Below are 21371 nucleotides of genomic sequence, written 5' to 3'. Positions count from 1 at the left end.
TGGTGGCCTCTCGCCCTGTTGAGTTACCTGTGCAGATCTTGCAGTTGAGGTCAAAGAGGTGAGCACGGTGCTCACTGGTCGTGTCCTTCAACATGCTGCTAAAGATATCAGGGACTGGGAGGCTACTCTTAGCAGGGGCAGGACGAGGTTCCTCTGGTTCCTTAAAAACAAAACCCCACTCATCAGCTGCTGGAAATATAAAGTCTTTCATTTTAGTTTAAGCAATGCTACTGCTAGCCTGCCAAGATGGAAATCAGAGAAGGCAAAGGTAGATGGTTAGCACAGGAACAGTGGGGCTGAAAAGAAAAGTAAGTAAAAAAGCAAGTCCAACACCTCAAATAAAGGATAACCCATTTGTGTATTGTAGAAAGCTACTTAAACACCACACACATTGCTTCACTATTGAACACAATAAGATTCTCAAATGCATGTTCATTTTAAGGAGCTAAAGCAAAAGGTAGAATTTATGAATCAGTTCAGTATGTTGCATCCAGCAGGAAGAGAGTGCCAGAAAAAGAGAAAGTCTGTAAGTTATGCTAGTAAATCACAGAGCAACACGATAGCTGAAGATCCCTGCTCCTTATGGGAAGACGGTAGGGGTGGGTCTGCGCTGAGAACCAAGCAAGAAAGCCACTTACTGCTGCAGAAGCCATGCGGGGCGGTGGGGAGGTGGCATTAATACATACGTCTCCATCAGACATGGGAGGAGACTCCTCCATGTCCACATCGGGCACGTTCTCCTGTTTCAGGCCGAACTTTTGTGCCTCTCGCTGAGACTTCTGGTTGGGTTCTAGAACCTTTCAATGGAAAAAAACAACCATTGGAATGTGATGCTGGCGGCTTTACATCTGCTGTGAGCTGGAAGAATGAAGCTCATGAAAGACACTGTCAAATTGGGGTAAGTAGGAAGATGGGACATACATGTACAAGTGAGCTCATGAATTCATTCAATTTTATGGAGCTTGGGAAACTGGTCAAAGTATACAATAAGTATAAAACAATGGAATTGTACAGGTTTTTGAATACATGACCTGGATACTTGGTTTGCTTTGGTTTTCACTATACTATAGCTCTCAGCTACTAATGTGTCTTACCTTGTCTAAGCTACATTAATGCCTTGATTGCAAATTTCATAGTTTAATACAAGAACAGAACTCACCTCAGATGTCTCTTTCTGTCTCCACTCAGATATTTCTTTGGACAGGAGTTCCTCTGGGCTCAGCCTCACTAGTTTAAAGGGACTAAGCTCACTCCCGATCACACGATAAAAAAGCCCCTGAAAACAAGCACAAACAAGGAGTCACACTACAAAACCAATATCATTGAGTACACAAAATCTGTAATGTTACTTTAACTCAAATGAGCACAATTAACGTTTCCCGTTTATTTGGTCTCTCACCTTATTTTTAGGATCTTTCAGGTTAAACATGATGGTTCTGTACTTATTCTTGTATTTGTTGTCCGTGTTGAGGAACAGATTGAACATTTCCTTCTCGATGTTAAATGCTATCTTGCCCACTTCACTCTCGGAGATCTCCAGGTCATCACTGTCACTCACCCTGTGGATAATAAAAGGCAAAGAGATGAAAAGACCCTCCTGTATTAGGAACCCTAAAAGACTATTACAACCCAACACTGCAGGCACCACTGGGATCCAACGTTTATGGATCTGTTCTATTCATGAAGCCGATTTAATTATCAAAGAACCACAGTATTTACAATTCTTTAATTATTGCAAAAATCTAGTCTAGTTTAAACCAGGACTGGATTTATCTGAGCTGTGATGAGAGAATACTCCAATGACTCACCTCTTATACAGAATCTCGGTGAGCGAGCGACGGATATTCTGTCTGATCTGGTTGTTGGGCTGAGGCTGGGGGGTGCTGGGTGGAGGAGGCCTGGAGGAGGCAGGAGGGCCTGTGGGCGCCGAGTATCCAGCAGAGGATTTGACTGGAGCAGCAGGGCTGGAAGCAGGTGGTGGTGGGGCCTGCTGCTGTTGTTGCTGTTGCTGAGCAGGCTGCTTCTTTGGGATAGTGTAGGTGGTCTTGGCGACTCTCAGGGCACCTGTGGAATGGTGTCTGGACGCAGGCTGACCTGTAGTTGGAGTATTTGAAGCGGAACTGGCTTTCTTCGAGTTGGTGTTGCTGTTTGAAGGTTGCAGGAGTTTTTTGGAGGTTCCACTAGTACTCCCAGATGGAGGCAGAGGCTTCTTGCCTTTGGCCGATGGCCCACCAGAAGAAGAGGATTTCTTATTCCCTTTGGGGGATGTGGCAGCAGGCGGGGACTGCTTGCGTGTGACGACACTGGACTCCTTCTTCTTCTCGCTGCTCTCTTCAGTCTCCTTTGAAGCTGTTTAGAACCAAAAGACAAAATATAAGCTCCAACTGGCCATTGGGCAGCACACAAACAGTGCCATTTCCAACAACAGCATTTGGTTCCAATTTAATCATTTTCATCACAGTCACTTTCCACATGGTACACCTTGAACATTCAGAATACATTTCAAGCCAACTTAGTTAATGAAAAATGCCACTGTTTAATGTTCAAAACTTGTCTTGCATGATTAACAGTAAGTTTAGTACTCATAACTTCAAGTAATATTTTATCACATTATGAGTCTATGGCCTAGACCAAATTAAAACACTAACATCACAATGACTAAACATAGACCGCAGGACTTTTATTCTTAAGCATTAGAAGTGGCTTCTGAAAATAATCTCAAACAAGAGAAGGTACAAGTTTGTAATTTGTGAATCATGTGTAGGTTAAAGTTTTAATTTGGTCCAGGCCTATTTTACATTAAAATTATCCTTGTTTCATTACAAAACAAGTAGGCTTTCTTCAGATATTCATTATATACACAAACACTCTGCAACAGTACAACAATGAAACATGTAAGGATGAGTGAAACAATGGGGGAAGAAGTTAACCAAAGTTGTACAGTTGTAATAATAACAAAGTCAAGTTTACTTGTTTATGTTTTTATTTATAACAGACTTCAAAGCCAAGTACAATCATTACCAGAACCTCCAGAGCCCAGCAGTTCTACAGGAAGATATTAAAAGACCTCTTTCCTGCAAGACTTTGAAAACCAAGATCTCTCCTGTATGGTTTCTCCAACTGAATTAGGATGGTCTTCTGCCGGCAGAAATGAACCCCACCGGCCAGGGTGCAGTGGGTTTCTGATCTATCAGAAAGATCCAATTTCTTCACGCTCAGAGAAGAGTATGGGCGAATAGTCTGGGACTTCAGTGGCCAGCACTTATGAACTTGAAAGAATTTCTTCTAAAATGTTTTAGCTTTCCTTGTGAATGCAAAATCCAGAGTAACAATTTGCATCTATGCATATATTGTGTACATGCTGATGTTAAATTACACCCATAAATATTTTTTTAAAAAGTGCTTTCACCCATGTTTGAAGTAAATTGATTTAGCCCACTTGGGAGATATTTGAAAATCAAAAACTGCATTTCCTACTATAGGTTAAGAAACCTAGAATACCATGTTCCTGCAGATAATAAACAATTATATTTCTTCAATGAATTTAAAGGCTGCTGTCATGACTGAAATGCTAATTAAACGAGAGGCGACTTCCACATGAGAAGAATCTGTTGGGGAATTTAAGAACAGAGCCACATAACAGATCACAATGATTCCTGAGAAGATACAGGTGACTGGCTCACTATAAAAATGCATCTTTTCTTTGAGAACAGATCAGAGGCTAAAACAATAGAAAATCAAAACAACTTTACCAAAAAAAAAAAAAAAAAAAAAAAACTAAAGTTGAGATCCTAAACTACATAATATTCATAAACTACCACACAAGTGAAAAGTTTCCCTACACCACACACAGTGCTTACTACTGTAATGTGCTACTTACATAGCATATGAATCCATTGTTTTGTTTTTGCAGGTGTGTGGAGTGCTGTTAATCATGCAATTCTATTGTAAGGTCCATAAAACTGCCAGGAAGCCATCCAGTTCCTCTCCAGCACATCCGTAGGCCCGAATACCATTTTGGTGTTACTCTGTTCACTTCTACAGCACATCAGAGATACGGCAACAAGTACATGAACTAAATATTAGCAGACTAATACATACACAGTTTTACGTGGTCAGTATGACAGACACCCAGAGATCAAGAAAGCAGCCCACTATTTGAATACGTTGCAGTTGATGGAGTGGAACTCTTCCCCAAGTACCAGAGATTTACAATTCCCTGGCTACATTATGAGGCACTGAACAGAGGCGAGGGACAATGCATTGGATACATTTAATACAAGATCCAATTTCCTTTGACATTACATATTCCTGATCTTTTCCTAATAAAAACAAATCCTTCTCATTATCATCATTACTTCAGTCCAGGCACTGGCCTACTTCATTCCCAATTTGGCTGGTTCTCAAAAACAATTTAATACGGAGTTAAAAAAAAGACTGATATTCAGTCATAAAATTATATGGCGAAGGGGTAGTAAACCATTTTGTATAATAAATGAAAATGTAACAGGTACAGGCAGCTCTACATGATTGTAAAGTAAATTAAATGTCTTCCACTAACACTAACAAGTCAACACTATGTAGATTAGGTTATTTCTAAAATAAGTGTAATGAACTATCGTAGAACGTGAAAAATACAATTTAAGAAACACTGCTCACATGCAAAGAGAAAGGAAAAAAATAAATGTACATCTGGAGCAAATGCAGTTCAGTGGGACTAAAAAATATTCATATTTGGAGTATGCACAAACTGTACAGATTATGGCAAGCCCAGCTTTGAATGCTCTAACCAAATACTGGACAATTCCTGTTCTTCAAAGTATCTAGATTTTAACACTGATGCATGACCTAAATCTGCTCCTTTGTCTCAACAGCCTTTAGACATAAAAGACTTATTTTAAACTAATAGTCTAAAATATAGACAATGAAAGGCTTCTTTACTTACAGCCCTTAAATACAGGTAGTTATGAACATTTGAAGCTACAAGGGTTCAAAAGTGATTAGTAAAACATCTGTGGTTGTTGTCGAAAGACAAAAAGCAAAACCGGACATGGCAGCAAGGGTTCAGATGTACGCTGGCAAAGGAATCTGTCCGCATTGCATTGCGATGTGACACCGTTTCGTAGACTGCCAACACTGCAGTCCTCAGCCAACCGGTCATATTGTTGTGTAAGGAAACTTCAACAGACCATGAGTTTGGGGTAACACTCAACAATGCCTTTTGAAAATCCAGTGGGGTAGATATCCAACTGCTACTGTACAGATTTGTCAAGGAATGAAGCTACACAATTTTGAATATTGAAATTTCTTAAATAAAACTGACTGTGTAATATATATATAAAAATATGTTAACTGTGACAAGAGAATGAAGATAAAGCACCAGTAGATGGCCAAATAGTGCTAGGCTGAAAGCCAAAAGGCATCACATTGTACACTGTAGTAGAGTTATGACTTTACATGCTGGGCTACCAACATGCTCTGGCTATGTAACATCTCCGTGCAAAACTGTGGAGACCAATAGTGTATGTTACATAACTTTGCTACTGAACTATGAAAGTGCTATGGTTTCCAAGATCTAAATCTGATTGAATGTATGGCGCTCAAAATTAGCTGAAGACAAAGATTACATTTTGGAGATGCAGCAATTTCTAAACTTAAAATCCATAGATGATAGGATCTCTACAACACCCGGCAATACATTTATTTATGTAAAAGCACAGTTCAAAACATGTTTTGGGCTCTCCCATGTACTTTAAAGTAACAAGGCAAAAACAGTTTTATAAATAGCATGGTATTTGCATTGGAATGTCAATAGATTAATAAATGAGTCTTAAATATTGAGATTGTCTAATAAAGAGGTTTAATTACTAAAGCCCTGCAGGATGCCTATAGCAATTATATGTTGGAAATTATTTTTGTTCCATCAAGATAGGTAACCTATTAAGAGACACAATACAAATTGTGTCTCAAAAAACAGGTATCAGTAAAGTCCTGTCAAGAGTTTTCATAGCAAATTGATAAATAAGTGAAACTACGTTAGCTTGGGTGCACTGTGCCATATTGACACTTCCCTCATATTGGGATTTTATTGTTCCTGGGCTTCCGAGTAAAAACAAAACTACCATAGGACCAGAAATGCTTAGAGACAGCATTACTAGTTCCCTTAAAATCCCCACAATTTGAAGGTATGAATGGATCCTGAATTAGGACAAATTGACACCGAAAGAAATCCCATTAATTGGCTCAATGTTGTGTAATAACATCATGTGATCAACTCTGAAAAGCTGCTCAGGCCTCAGATGGGACTGATTTTATCTCAAGATGGCTTCAAATGTAAACAAGTGCATTTTCCAAGATTACAAAAACAATTTCAACACCACCTTTATACTGTGATCTATACATTAGAGGGGGGGAAAAACATATTTGGAACCTATCAAGGAATTGGCAGCACTTTAATTTCTAAAAATATGAAGTCAACCACTCATTCAATTTATCTGTTCTGCACCATGGGGTTTTCTTTCATGAATAAATTGGACCAAAACATATGTGCCAAGTTTACATTAATCTTAGTCTGAAAATGGCTTTGGTTTTGATAACAAACTGTTCCTCTCTTCCAAATACCAATAATAAACAGGGGGGGGGGGGTTGTAATCATTGCCTTATAAAATTGTATTACGTGAAATATCTTTGGATTCCCAAGACGGAAAATGATGTGTTGAGGCTAATTGAATATCTGTCATTTCGAATAGATGTTGAAGAATGAACCTGCTGAAAACGTTGACATCTGCCGACTCACTTTTGTTGAGCAAACTGCTACAGCGATGTTACAATCACTGCTAGTCTCCTCAATATGTTGTACATACATGCGATTCTGTTTTCTACCACTAGAGGTACCATGTGCTTCTTGGTTTGGCATTTCTACTGTAGGCAGGAGCACAGCCTACTACTATCTCCTCAGCTGGAGGTGCTCCTCCAGCACTTACAGGGCCTTTCCAAATTTCTTTAGCCAGTAACCACTCAAATACATTCTCCCTGGTATTTTAGAATGACATGAAAAGCAGGGTTAAAGTATTCCCAAGCTTTATTATGTTGTCTCATTTTGCATTTAAGGTAACCATTTCAAAAGAATTATAGTACACCTTTAATCTCTATATACATTGATTCATTATGAGCATTTCATAATCAGATTGTAATTTTCAGATGCAACAGAAATGGGCATCTCCTCAATTCCATGAGGAGGGGTTATTACCTTTGTAATATTCAAGTAAACTAACAGGCTCTGATAGTTTCTGAAAGACCATCCAAGATTGTTATTCATGAATAGTTTTTAACTACTTTCTCACTCTGATCTGCAACTCATCTGGACACCATTAAAGCACAAATGTAGATTCCTGTAATATTAGGCTACCGTGTTGCATTTGTCTTCAGTGTTTTCTTTATAAAACTTAAACTACCTGGATCACTTGACAAAGATGTAACGAAAATAATTTGGCACTATAAATGTTAGGCCTTGGAAGTGATTTATAGGATGGCTACATTAATTTAGTTAACATACCTCAATATAAGCTGGCACATATTAAGAAATGTTAAAGATTCTCTTAATAGGACAGAGCAGATATGCAACAATAGTTTGTTTTTAAAGTAATTTAGTTCTATGAAAAGAACAGTGAACGAATTAATATGGCATGTAGGAAGTGTAAGCCTGAACTGAGGTTTAACGGAATATGCAGCACATAAAACCTACTTCTGGGAATTTAAACCATATTTTTGGGAGAACTACAACCTTGAAAACAACTTTTTAAACCCTTCCCCGATCCATCTCTGCCCTGTGTATTTTATATGAATTCAAGAAGCTGGATGGCAACGCATTCTACCGTTTCTCCCCTTTAATAAGCGAAGACGAACTTCCACATACAGACTTCTAAGGCAGAGCTATTTATCAAAACTGAACTATATTTTTGTGAATTAAAAATTAATGTGCAGTTAATTTAGAACTTCATCTTGCTTTCAAACACAAAAATATAAGCTAATGTAAACTACGTCATGAAGATAGATAAAGCCTGCCTCCCTAATGGCTCTCGAGACGTTCCCCGTCGACTCCTCTCTTCAGACCTCTGGGGTATTCTTCAGCGATTCTCTGTACACTCCTGTAGGATCCCTTGGATGAAGCCACAGCATCAGTCTTCTGACGTATGGGTCCTGCTGTCGTCACCCAGCTGAAATCCCACATCGTGTATCCATGCTGCTCTGAATGATCTTTAACCTTGTGTAAATCAACTCATTCCCAGCCACAATGCTTTTGGTGGCTCGTACCCTCGGTGTCTGGCAGTCAAGCTGTGGAACTTGCATAAGCCTTAAAAGAAAGTGTGCTGCAGAAAAATCTTTGCTGGGAGGCGCCTCAGTAACATCTCACTGAGCAGGAGTGTCCCTTTGAGAATGGGTCTGGTAACTTGAGCAATTAAGGAAGTCATTAAAAAAAATGAATATCTGTGATATCTGCTTTTATTTTAGAAGCTGTTTGACTTCAGTTATGTACTAAGACACAAAAACATGCAAATAGCAAAGACCAAAAAGTCATGGCTTAGAAACATTTATACTGCTTTACAGTAGTCTACAAAGGTGAAAATGTATTCTGTAAGTGTGACATTTCAGAACTAGTAATCACTTGCAACTAAAGATATCAATTAGCCTAGTAATACTCAATACTACTTACTGTTTTTTTTTTTTTTTTTTTTTTAAGTATTAATTACTCCGCGAAATATTAATGAAGTCTGATGAAAATCAACACCTACCTGTTGTATGAAATAAGAGGAGTCTTCAGCAGGTTGCTTGAACAGTGCAGGAAATCAAACAGTTTTCCCATAAAGGGTAGCAGAAAACATACCGAGTAAAAGACATGATGGAGCTTTAGCTATGGACCATGGAGGACTACATTTCACTAAATGCATTATTTTCAAATACTCTCCCTGATTCATTGCCTGATTTTACACACCATATGCTGACATCAAGAAAAATTATAATACAGCTAAAAAAGCTTGTTATTTTGTCTATTTCTTATATTGAATGATTTTCAGACACTATAGTCCGCTTATTCCCCTTTTTAAATGGAACTACTGATGTATTTTAAAGCCCCAGTTTGTTCTAATGAGGATTAACGCCCACAGTCATTTAGCATCAAAACGAGTTCCATCGTGTAGTCCTGCTTACCCTTTTTAGCATTAAAAGTCTGGTTACCATCAAGCTACAGCTTAATGCTATACCCAAAACAGTGAGCAGGAATGTGTTAGCAATGCATGAAGTCATGCATTTCATGAAACAGTATAACACAATATAAATGGAATTTCCTGTATGTTTTCTACATTTGAATTATTGCTCAGGATTCCCATTTATGACAGTTGGGGCTTTCAATGCATTGTCTTCCCTTGACTGTAGTCGATCAGTGAAACACTGAACTGATCAAAATCAGTTCAAAACAGTATAAAGCTGTCCTTTATTTAATGTAATTGAGGTTTAGACTTAAGTCCTGCAAAACCAATATACTTACCAATATTTAAGAATTTGAAAAGTAAACTATTCTATACTTACCCGTGGCTGACTTCTATGCAACTGGCTGCAATGCATCTCATTTATATTGTGACAACAGTGTCTTTCAAGATTCTTTGTATATAAAATAATCTGAGAGATTGTGGATCACAGGTTCAGATCCCATTGCATGGCTTCTTACCTGTGGCATGTGAGGCAATTCTGGGCGAGAATTGATCCTCATAACCTCCCCTCACTGCAGTGACCATGTGATAAAACATTACTGGAATCTGTTTTCATTAAATAAAATCAGAGGAGGCCTAACATGTAACCTGTGGTATGTGGTCTGCCGATTGTTTCTCTTTAAACTTTAGAAATAAGAGAAATGAAAAATATGTTAGTGCTGAAAACCTCCAGGAGATACATACACGCTTTGTAAAACACAGATGATGAAATGGCTGCAGTCTTTTCTGGCTTTACTGCATTGTAATTATGATCGCTGGACCAGGACGGTACAACTGGCTCCTCTTCCGCTTGCTCCGTCTCGCTGCCGGACGAGTCCTCCTCAGCCTTGATAGCCGCCTCTGCAGTCCTCTTCACAGCCTTGCGCTCTGGGAGGAGTCTCTTCAGACCCTAAGAGAGGAAAGTCCTAATTAATATTTTTTTAAAAATGGCCTGTTTTCTAACGATTTAAACAGTGAAGGCATTGGCTTTAAATTGCTTTTAAATGCTTAAATTGCAAAACGAGGCACTCCATCATTTAACTTCAATGCCCCAGACAATAACTACAATCATTATATTAAAGTGCCTTTCAATTCTAGGTATATTGTGATATGTGGTTCATCACATCCGAGCAAGATAAGCATTTCAAATAACCTTAGTGTTAGGAAAAGCAATCTGCTGAAGGGATTTAATTACTACCTCTCACTCCATATAAAATTAATGACTATTCAATGTGGTTCAGTTTATTTTCCTTAAATTTTCCCACCCCTGAACTTTAATATCCGAAATGTTAATGCTTGCACTTCGAATGGGTTCAAGAGGATATTCATTTATTTTAGTAAGGTGTTAATTTAGCCTCTGCTGACAGGCCAGTCTTTATATCAGTGTCATGATCACCCAAGGACACTCACCTGCTGCAGTTCACAAGTTGCACAGATTTGCAGAGTTAATGCACATTAGAGTTAGGCAAATCTACACTTTAAAATGCTACAGGAGTATAAAATTCCAGTGATTATTCGATTGAAATGATCTTAAAGCTACCTTAAAAGGTTAAAAGGGATTGGAGTAAAATCTCAGTAGCCACACAACTACGTGAAGCCATTTAAAATACAACAGCTTTATAATTAAACATTGATATATTCAAAACGTTGTTCAGACAGCTATTATCTATAAACAAATCAATAGAGAAATTCAAAGACTGATAACTAATAAACGCAGTACTTCAGCTGCCCTCAATACCAGAGTAGATTGAACAAAATCCTACGAATATAAATATGTGGAAAACCAGTTTTCATGTTTCAGTAAGTCTGTAAGTATATGAATTATTGGACTAATTACAAAGTCCAACTGACAGTAAGTTTGCAGTAGTGTACGATGGCAGTGGGGGGGGGATAAAAGGTTACCTTGGTTTGGGTTTTTGAAGGAGGTTTTTTCTGTGCTTTAGGTTTAGGTTTTTCTTTAGGTTTGGGCTCTTTGACGTCAGAAAGAGATTTCATTGCAGCAGCGGCGTGTCTGAGAATGCAATCGTTACCGCAGTACACCGAGTCGGGCAGGGCGTGGTTGGCACAGCCTGGGCCGATGCACTTGGGAAGCTCACGGGCCTCGACAGCCTGTGAACAAACTCAAAGTCAGCCATCCCTTGCAATACCCACACCAGTAGAAGTAACCTGAGCTCAACTTCTGACCTGCACCTTTTATTGACAATTAACCTCTGAATGTATACATTCATTAGGAAAAGGTTCAAATATTGGTCACCCTGTCACATTACATTTTAAACAACCATGGATATACACTGTGCCACTTCCTTTAATAAGAGAACATTCACTGCATAACAACAATAACAATGAAAGAGGATAGTCTGCAAATGTTTCCATTATTTAACCTAGGACAGCATCTGCAATGTAAGCATTGTGACCTTGTAAAGATCTTCCTCAAGCTAAGTCTGCATATTATCAACCAGTTTAAATAGCATATTGGTGCGGTCATCTATTAATTGCAACCGTGAGTTGACTTAATGTGTTGTCTGATTATAGCTGATCAAGGCAGTTAAAATCACCATTTTACATAAAGCACAAACAAGACTTAAAGTATAAAAAGTACAATCAATAGTTTTCCAATTAAGGTGATCTCTCAAAGTTTGTCTCTTTTTGAAATGCCATATGCCACTGCATATATAACTATATAGATTAATACGCTCTCTAAAATTAGGGTACAGGCTACAGATCAAAAGATACATATACACTATGACAGTTTATTGTAATAAAGCAAGGAAGAACACCTACCGGCTGGAATATTTTTATTTTCTTTTTCCCACTGGGATTGGTGGCTTTCTCGATTCTGCCTTTGATTCCCTGATCTTCGTTAGGCTTCTCGGCAGACGGGGCGCTCTGTCCGGAGGACTGGCCAGACTTTGTTGCCTCTAGCTTGTCCCCCTCACTGTCCGGGCCACCGCAGGGCTGGCCCTGTTGCGTGGTGCAGTTGGGGCAGATGTAATCCTCGCCATTCCTCTCCAGCAGACGGCCACGAGCCTCTGTGATGCCCACACAGTCCCCGTGAAACCACTCCTCGCAGCGGTCACAACAGATCATGAACCTGCACACACAGCCGCAGAGAGAGCTTGCACAACCGGGACGATTCAAAACCCTCAAAGGACACTCAATAGCAGAATGACAAGGTATAAGAGGTTAACTATTATGATGACTTAGTTTGTTAGTTATTCTCAGCTAGCATTACCCTCTCTGTGAACTTGGCAATTGTTCCCTTTATTCCCAAGTCTTCTTCATCTACCCTGCTTGCACTCAGCCCAAACTTTCTACTGGCATTCCTGACCTCCCTGCCGATCCGAGCTGGAGTGTGGCACATAAACCCAGAGGACTGCAGTAACTAGGGGTAGGGGCATACAAAAAAACCTACTTTTGGCTCTTAAATGTAAAGTAGTATTTTCTTACCTGTTGTTGTGCTTTTGCCGACAGATACAATACAGTGCATTTGGATCATAGCCCTCGCATTCAGATTTACTGGAAGCTGGTCCCTTTTCCCCTGGGTCTTTGCCAGTTTTCATCACTGATTTGGGCTTGATATCCTTCTTGACCAGTGTGGTTTCCTTCCCCCCTCCCCTGCCAGGGCTACTCGAGAGCCGGCGGCCACTCTGTTCCTCTGTGGGTTTTTCAGGGCTTTCCTCCTCTTTCACAGCCACGGCCTCAGCCTCCTCCTCCTCCTCCTCCTCCTCCTCCTCCTCCGGTTCTGCTTCAGGTTGGGCATCAGGCTCTGCCGCTGTCTCCGTCTCGCCTTCTACTCTCTTCTTCCTCAACTGGTTCTGCAGCTCCTTTAGAGTCAGCTCATCACTGTCTTCATCCTCATCTGTGCTGCCCTCCTCCATGCCAGAGCCCTCTGCTTTCTTTTTGTCACCCTGTTCTCTCTCTGGGGACTCTGCCTTGGGGTCAGTGATCTCACTTCCTGCCTTGGTCTCTGAAGTACCGTCAAAGCTGGCCTCGGAGGCTGTCTCTACGTCAGTAGGGGTTTGGGAGGGAGGGTCTGAGCTCTCCAGGTTGGCTGGGGCGCTGCGTCGGCCCCCTCGCCCACGTTTGGCCGTCGACAGGAACTCCTCCATCTTGTCCGTCCTCTTCGCCTGGCGCCCACTGCGGCGCAACGGTGCGTTTGCAGAGTCCTGGCTATCGACGTCTCCTGGCATCTCTCTCTTTGCGATCGTGGTCCTCCGGAAACCCCACGTCTTCCGAAACTCCTTGCTAGTGGGTTTTACAGACTTCCCTGCCTCCTCTAGCTTTTCACTGTCTTCATTGCTTTGCTCTTCTTTTTCATCTACTGTGGTTGAAACTGTCGGGGGGGGGGAGAAATAAGAATACAAAATTCCTATAGAACTTATTCCTTCACCAAGTTTTCACTAGTTTGAACAGTAGTACTTCAAAGAGCAGTGTGGACAAGACAGCAAGAATGCGATGGCTGACAATTGCAGTTGTGTTTTTTGTGTGTTTATTTAAATTACCAGTATTGCGAACCATGCAACTCCATTAGTTTGTAAAAGGGCAATTCAGAGATTTATAATAAAATCTGATTAACAAAGTAAGAAGTTGGTACAGTAACTTTAGTGAAATATTACTTTACTATACTTAAACTCTATACATTGAGTAAAAGTGGGGGACAAAAGCTTTTAACCAAAGCTTGTGCAAGTAATGTAATGTGGTTTAAAGCTATAGGTAATTCATAATTTCCTTTAAGCCTTAAAGAGCACTAAGCATAAAGCAAGCAGTGAAAAGGCATTCACATGGCATCACCTTCAGAAGGCTGTGCCAGAATATTTGCAAGGATTTTATAATTAAGCTTTTTAAAAGTGAATGTGTACCTTGAGAGCTGATATCCATAGGATCCTGGCTCTGTTCTGACTCAGGGTTTAGAGAGAGCTCAGAACTCACAATGTCCTCCATAGCTGACATGACACTATTTTCAAACAGAATATCTATAATAAAAAAAGGGGGGCAAACAAAATTAACCTCCAAGGTTTCCAACATAAATTGCGCAACTTTAGCCATAATCAACTGAAGACTGCTCAACCATTTTGTTTAATTAAACCCTAATTAAAATGTATTAAGATTTCTTGAACATGTGGTACAATGTGACTTGAGGTACAAACCCACAAGAGACTGAAGTTTGGTAAAAACACTAGTGTACATATTGTTCTCCACAATATAATTTGAGCAGCTTTAGCTAATGTCAATTTTCAAAGCCACTTTGATACTGAGCAGCAAAAAGATCAACATAAATGCCCAGTTTTTAGATTGTCAAAAGCAACCTAGTCTTCAATCGAAACTAAACACAGGACTTAATGTAACCACACCATTCTCCTGCAATCCCTAAATAATTCCTATGTTTCATGTAGGTGAACAGAAACACATACAACTAAGTGATACAACCTCCAACTTTGATGCCCCAAAAAAGAGGTTTGTCTCATCATAACCCACAATTTTGTCCATGTCTTTTTCCTGAAAAGCAGCACAAGACTATCCCTCCAAAAGCACAAAAAAATCCAAAACAGATTCTGAAAGGAAGTAATAGTGTCCATTAACCACGACCATGATATGACCTGCATCATAAAACCCACTCTAGTGATATTCAACTAACTAGTATTACTAAAATATACCGTTAGGTTTCAAATTAGCTTGCTCTTACACCTAATGTTACATCAGGACCTGATTAACGCATATCAACAAACATACTTGGAATTTTGCATTTGATTGTCTTCTGAAGACAAAATGGAAAAAACCTTTGCACAGGCTGCAGCAAAATGACAGACAACCTTTATATCTACTTCTGTCCTTGAAACGTTGCCCAAGTACTGCTGTTCAAGGTTAGAAAAGATCACGGGCAAACACTTGTGTGCTAATGCTTTAATAACTCAGAAACATGAAATGAGTGCCGCCCATAATTAGTGACTAGTATTACACGATGCCTACAGGTGTCTCCAATAAACCAGCCTCCCTTTCTCCCTGTGTGGGTTTACCTGAGTCCTTGCTGCTGCTGCCTTGGCCAGGAACCCTCTGTAGATCTAACTGAAAAGGCACGCTAGATGAGGGCAGGAGGGGGTCTGTGTCACTCAACATTGTGCCCAAAATACCAGCTGGGTCAGAAGGTCCCACATTGGGAACATAAAGGTCAAATAGTTGGAACTGAATGCCTGACTCCTCAAGCCCTACAAACAGTTGCTGAAGCTGTACGACCTCCTAAAAAAAATTGAACGATATATAGATATAAAAAGACAATGGACACTACAAAATGGCACTGCGTACAAGTTTTGAAAAAGGCCTAAGAGATTTAGGATAGATCAGTGTCTTGGAATTTAAAAAATGTTCTTAAGCTTTAAATAAAGTGCTTCTTTTAGCCAGACTTGGGCGGACACTTAAGACACCAACTAGTCATTATGGCATGGGCATATTTACTGAAGTCAATGTGCACCTTTTAAAACAGACCTAATTCAACTTCAAACTGCCAGGAAAAAAAAAAAATCTAATTTCCCTTCAATGGCTGAAATAAAATGTATTAAAATAATGTCCGAGTGTAAACACCACAGTTCTGTGGTCAATCTTGTCATATGGATCATAACGTATCTTTGCATAAATAAATGTTTAAGTATGCCCACTATAAACAATTTAAATGTTATGAAATAAAGAACCCTTTAAGTTCACCCCTTCAGAGTCAGACATCCCATACTACTGGCTTAAAGTCAACTATATGACCCATTGGAAATAAATTGTCAGTCTAACTATGCATTTTTAGAACATTCACAAATGCACATCAAACCTCAAGGTTTAGTTTTATCTCCCGTTCTGATGTATGATACATCACACAAACAGTGAAGAAAACGGTGCTTCAAAGTAATCACTAAAATCAATATAAAAATTCTGTAACTAACTTACCTGAGAGTGCTCTTCCGAGATCCGGCAAACGTGCAGCAAGTCCCTGGGGGACAGACTGGACACTGAGGGAAGAGTCGGGGAGCAACCTCCCTCTCTGGTCTGACGAGATAACCGCTCGATCTCCTCGTTCAGAAGGTCCAGATCATCACTCATCACTAGTCTGTTCCTTCTTCTGATGGGACTAAAGTGAAAAAGAACAGAAGGCAATAAGCAACATGCACACTATACTGCAGAACACAAATGCAGTTTGCTGAACATCTCTATAGAGCAAATGCCTCTGTTAAACACTATTTACAGTCTCCAGTTGTCGCAGCATTTTATCTTCTGACATTTTAACAGGAATGCTCTTCACATGACAGTTGTCACAGAAGTAATCCACCACATTATAATTATGATGTGTGTAGATTTGATCAATGCAAAAGGCCCAACTTAAACAGTAATTATAAAAGGCTGTTATAATTTAAAAGTAAGGCTCTAAAGCTATTTTGTCATCAGTAAAGCTGTATCTAGAGAAATGTAATGAAGCCTTAATATCTTAATAGATAAGACCTACCCCAGCAATAAGGTCTAGTTTCCAAATCTATAATATTCATTAAATAAACTGTAAACCATTACTTATATAAGTTTTAAATATGGAATCAAGACATTAAAAGTCCTATATGATACAAATCCCACATTTTAAACTATAACCCCGCCAAAAAACATTAGCCATTGGTCTGAAACCAGAACACACTGCACAGAAAAGCATACAATTACTTAATCTCTGAAATCTTCAGAAGTTATTTCTTTATAGAAGCTGCATTTTTAAAAGCCATGCTAATCCTTTTATTATTTATTTTTAAATTTTAACTTCGATATATTGAGGATACATCATGAAACTCACAAACAATAGTCAAACATATGCCATATCTGATTTCCACCAACTAAACTACAAAGTAATAAAAATAAATACAAATGCAAGGATGAACAGTAGCAGCAAGATTTAATTAAACAATGCCTTCTTTTGATCTGCTTTGTCAGGAATGCCTTAAAACGGGGCAGGGGTTAGGTCAGCTGACCTGCAGACTTGAGACTGCGGAGGACAATATAATTTAGGCTAACATTTAGATTAAAATAATCAATTTACCGTAATTGTTCTTAAAAGGACTCTTTGCAAACCTATTCATTTTATTTTTTATTACCCCACCTGCATAACAAGAGTTTCTCCAATCACAATTCCCATGTTCCATGCGTCACCTGGCTTTTTGTCTAACAGCCCTTTGATACTTATTTAAAATCTGTTAACCTAAAAATACCCTGATTTCAGCTCTTACGTTGCTCTGCACACTTCAGATCTAGAAATCTTCAACTGTTAAAAAACAAACAAAAAAAACTTAGACATTTTCAATTAAGAAAACTAATAATTTAGGGCTATAAAACAGCTGACAATGTGTTGAAAAACTCTATAGCACCAACACAGAAGCCATTTTTTATCCGATGTGTGCTTCACACTGACTGGTTAGTCAGGAACAAAATCAAACACCAACACTATTCTATTTCAATGAAACCATTTCTCTTGTGCCTAGGAGGACATTAAAATGACTGTTCCCACTTCTTACATTTTATTTTTGGGATATTTTAGCATTTAAGTTGCTGGCTCTTTTTTTCTTCAGTAGATACAGAACAATCCTGCATTTAATTACATTGGCTATGAACGAGAAAAATAACTTTCAATAGAGCATTAACAGTTTAGGATACTTATTCCACCTCAACAAGTATGAATACAAGCACAAAAACACATTATGGCAATGAAAAACTATTTTAAAAGGAACATCACAAGAAAATGTTCCCAAATCTGAGAGCAAGAGTTCCTCATGTACAAACACTAAAAAGACTGTCAGACAGTTACATTTTCTAAGTTTAGGCTGCTTTAATGTCAATTCAATTGTGCCAGATTAATAGAAACCCTAAAGTTACTCCAGTTAAGATTTACTGACTGAAAGATTCAATATTAAGGATTCCTGCTGAATTATAAAGTTGCAGTTGCATTGTTTTTTTTGTCCAGTTGATTGTTATATTATTGAAGCATTATATGGTATGACAAGTCAGATTTATATTGACAAACAACTTTACTGTAATAGATCATAATGGAAAAAACATGCTTCGCATCACAAACTCATACAGCCAAGAAAGTATTACTATAGCTCAAAGGTTTATAACCCCATTTAACTATTTCATGTCGAAAGTGATTACTCATTTGAGATGGCATCATCCACATGTGAATATCACTGGAACAAGGAGAAAACAGAGTGCAGTGCAAACCCTGCTCCCCGTGGCATGTAAGCAACCTCTCCCTGCTCATTCAGAAAGGGCAAAAGCAATAACTAAAGCCATAGGTGTTTTTATCACAATGGATCTGCGACCATTTTCCATTGTAGAGAATACTGGTTTTAAACATGTTGAAAGTTTATTTGAGAACTTTCAGATGCACTTTAAGTTTTGTTAGTAGGTTGCAGCAATATTGACTGACATTTTAAATACCTATACCGAGGTGTTTTTATTTAAGAAAGATATGTACCTTTATGTGCCTTCCTTTGTTCAGGAATTATGACCAATTAGTCACGGTTTACAAGTTTATAACTTCATAATAAGTTAAAAAATGTTATGCATGTATTTTTCCCACTGTACTGAAATCGTACCAAAACTTAACTTAAAATCTGAGGTATGTATCGAACGGTGACTTTTGCGTACCATTACACCCCTAGAATCCACTAGACACACACTCACAAATTCAAAATACAGACGGACAAAGAAAAAGGCAATTAAAACAACTCATGTAAATCTACAACACCAAACCAGAGCCCACCTCAAAAGATGCATCAACCCCACAGCAACATCAACAAGACCTGCTTTAGCGTGTCACCTCTATGTACAAACATGTTTCAGTTGCAGCCCTACCATCAAGGGTATTTTTAATAACTAAAGGCTACAGGTGTAAGAGAATTGTAAAGCTTTTATAAATGTTTATATAATGTATTTTACAAACGATAAAACTTAATACAATCCATGCACCTGCTTTACCAATTGACATGGCAGAAAAAGCACTACTGCTACCGTCCGCATTTAATACTAAATTGTAATGCCTGTTAATTTACAGGCTTGTTTAATCTATGTAAAGTAAGATTACTAGTGTAAATTAATTACAGTTTCTTAATCCAAAATGTATGTTACAAAGCAATTCAACCAAACAGTTATATTTTACAGTAGCAGAAATAAGACACTGAAAGTATATATAATCCATAAACCCTTTCATTTATAATACATCTATAAAAACAAAACAAAAACACTTAATTTGTGATATGAGGACTGAGAGCTTCTCTTCCTGATGGCTGAAAGCAAATTTATTCTGATATTTCGGAGAAGCAGAGCAGTTGCACAATTCCAGACTAACATTCTGGTACACGTTATTGCAGATATCCTAAGGTTTATTGGTTCAAAACTAAATTTAAATGCCTCATTACACATGATGCTACACTCACAGTTCAGTCCAGTGTTCACCCGTAATGACAGCAACTATGACAAAGCTTAGATCAATACAAAAATAAACATGCATTCGATTTTAAAATGGGAACACCTTCAACAATGTTTTCCATTAAGCTATGTTTCCAGATGTCCAAAACAGGTATCCATCAGCTGCATATTTTATATTTAAATGCATTAACAGGAGTTTCAACAGTTATGCTTATTAAATGGAGGATAATTAGCTTAGTTTACATTAAGAACCAAATCTAGTGATAGTGAAAGATATTTAGGTCATTTTCAGAATGCAGGCACAAAGTGTTATACCATCGCTAAAAAAAAAAAACGGTTCACAATAGGTAGTATGATTTAAAACCAGAAAGCAAAGAGATTTGTAACACCAGACCCATGTGACAGCTGGCTTCCAAGGATTAATAAACTAATACTGAACTATATATTAAGCACACATTGAATATCTCAATACTTGAAATACTTTGACATCACACAGGTTTCATGAAGAACTGGACAATGTGCAGTCACGTTTTGAGTTCTTAAACTTCCTGTTTCTTTAATTTAAAATACACATCTAAAATATATACATTTAATAATGTCATTTCAGGCAAACACAATTTACAACTCAAAAACTTACTGAATGCATCTCAAAAGCTTCATGAGATAGCAGTGCACAAACAGACCACACTGTAAGCACAGAAGGCAAGTTTTTAAAGGGAGATTGTAGTTCCTCAAGTAAAAGCATTTGTATTATAAAACTGAACCTAACATACCATAACATATCCACAACTTAAATTTTATCAGCAGGAAGACCCAGTTCTGAAATTGATGTTCTAGCTTCCATATTCCCCAGGCCTTAGTCCCAATGTGACTGACAAGAGAAAGAAATAGATTTAAACCAATGTGATATGAATTGGATTATATTAATAAAAACAGCTTTTAAAAGCTATTTTGTTTCATAGGATAGACTATGAAATAGAAAAGAAAAAATAAAGTTGATGTTTAAGAAACTACTTATACTGATCAGGAATTTCCTGCAAACTGATATTTAAAAAATAAATGTGCAATTAGAACAAGTTCTTGCCTATACTGTAAGAACTTATAAAATACCCTTTCATCTAAATTAAATACTGTACTTTGAGAGAAAAGATAAGCAAATGCAGGGACAGCAGACTATTTCATAAATTAAGTCTTCTTTAAATGTATTCCTTTACAAAGCTTTAATAAAGATTACCTAACAAATGTAATATTAACCTAAAACATTAGACATATACGACTATATACACTACACCCAACTGTGGCAGTGCAGTGACTGAGTGAGATTCTTAATTCATGGCCTCAATGACTCATGAAACATTAAAGGGACACAAAGCATTAAGCGGTGTCACAAAAAAACAGCAGTTAAAAGTAATGACCAGCAGATGGTGCCACTTACTGTACAGTTTTCAGTAAATACCACCATTTTAAAACCTTACCTTTATAATCCTTACAAAACATACTAAAAAGGACACAGTATCAGTAAAATACAAGTTATTTTATAGGCAATGTTTCTAAAGCAGGAGGACCAGTGTATTTGGAAATCTTATGTTGCTCATATTGAAAATAACATTACATTGTGCTCACATTTATTTCACATTGTACCTCTACTTATATATAGATAGATATATAGTATATTTAAATACATGGTAT

The 21371-nt window shown here is 38.1% G+C and overlaps 1 protein-coding gene across 2 annotated transcripts in view; it reads right to left on the bottom strand.

The window, feature by feature from the left end:
- LOC136748597 (death-inducer obliterator 1) overlaps nt 1-21371 on the bottom strand; it is a 33011-nt gene that overhangs the window by 8970 nt on the left and 2670 nt on the right. Inside the window, exons 2-12 of one of the 2 annotated variants that reach the window (XM_066702498.1) lie at nt 16173-16353; nt 14105-14218; nt 12693-13578; nt 12027-12336; nt 11148-11354; nt 9951-10155; nt 1809-2349; nt 1400-1559; nt 1160-1276; nt 639-797; nt 28-160 (exon numbers count right to left, since the gene is read on the bottom strand). In XM_066702498.1, coding sequence (XP_066558595.1) covers nt 28-160; nt 639-797; nt 1160-1276; nt 1400-1559; nt 1809-2349; nt 9951-10155; nt 11148-11354; nt 12027-12336; nt 12693-13578; nt 14105-14195 — 2809 coding nt within the window. In that variant the 5' untranslated portion in view covers nt 14196-14218; nt 16173-16353. The remainder of the gene's footprint in view (nt 1-27; nt 161-638; nt 798-1159; nt 1277-1399; nt 1560-1808; nt 2350-9950; nt 10156-11147; nt 11355-12026; nt 12337-12692; nt 13579-14104; nt 14219-16172; nt 16354-21371) is intronic. The other variant, XM_066702499.1, reaches the window with a different exon arrangement.

Source organism: Amia ocellicauda, chromosome 4, assembly GCF_036373705.1.
Source record: "Amia ocellicauda isolate fAmiCal2 chromosome 4, fAmiCal2.hap1, whole genome shotgun sequence".
Lineage (NCBI taxonomy): Eukaryota > Metazoa > Chordata > Actinopteri > Amiiformes > Amiidae > Amia > Amia ocellicauda.
This window is presented reverse-complemented; position numbering and strand designations above follow the sequence as displayed.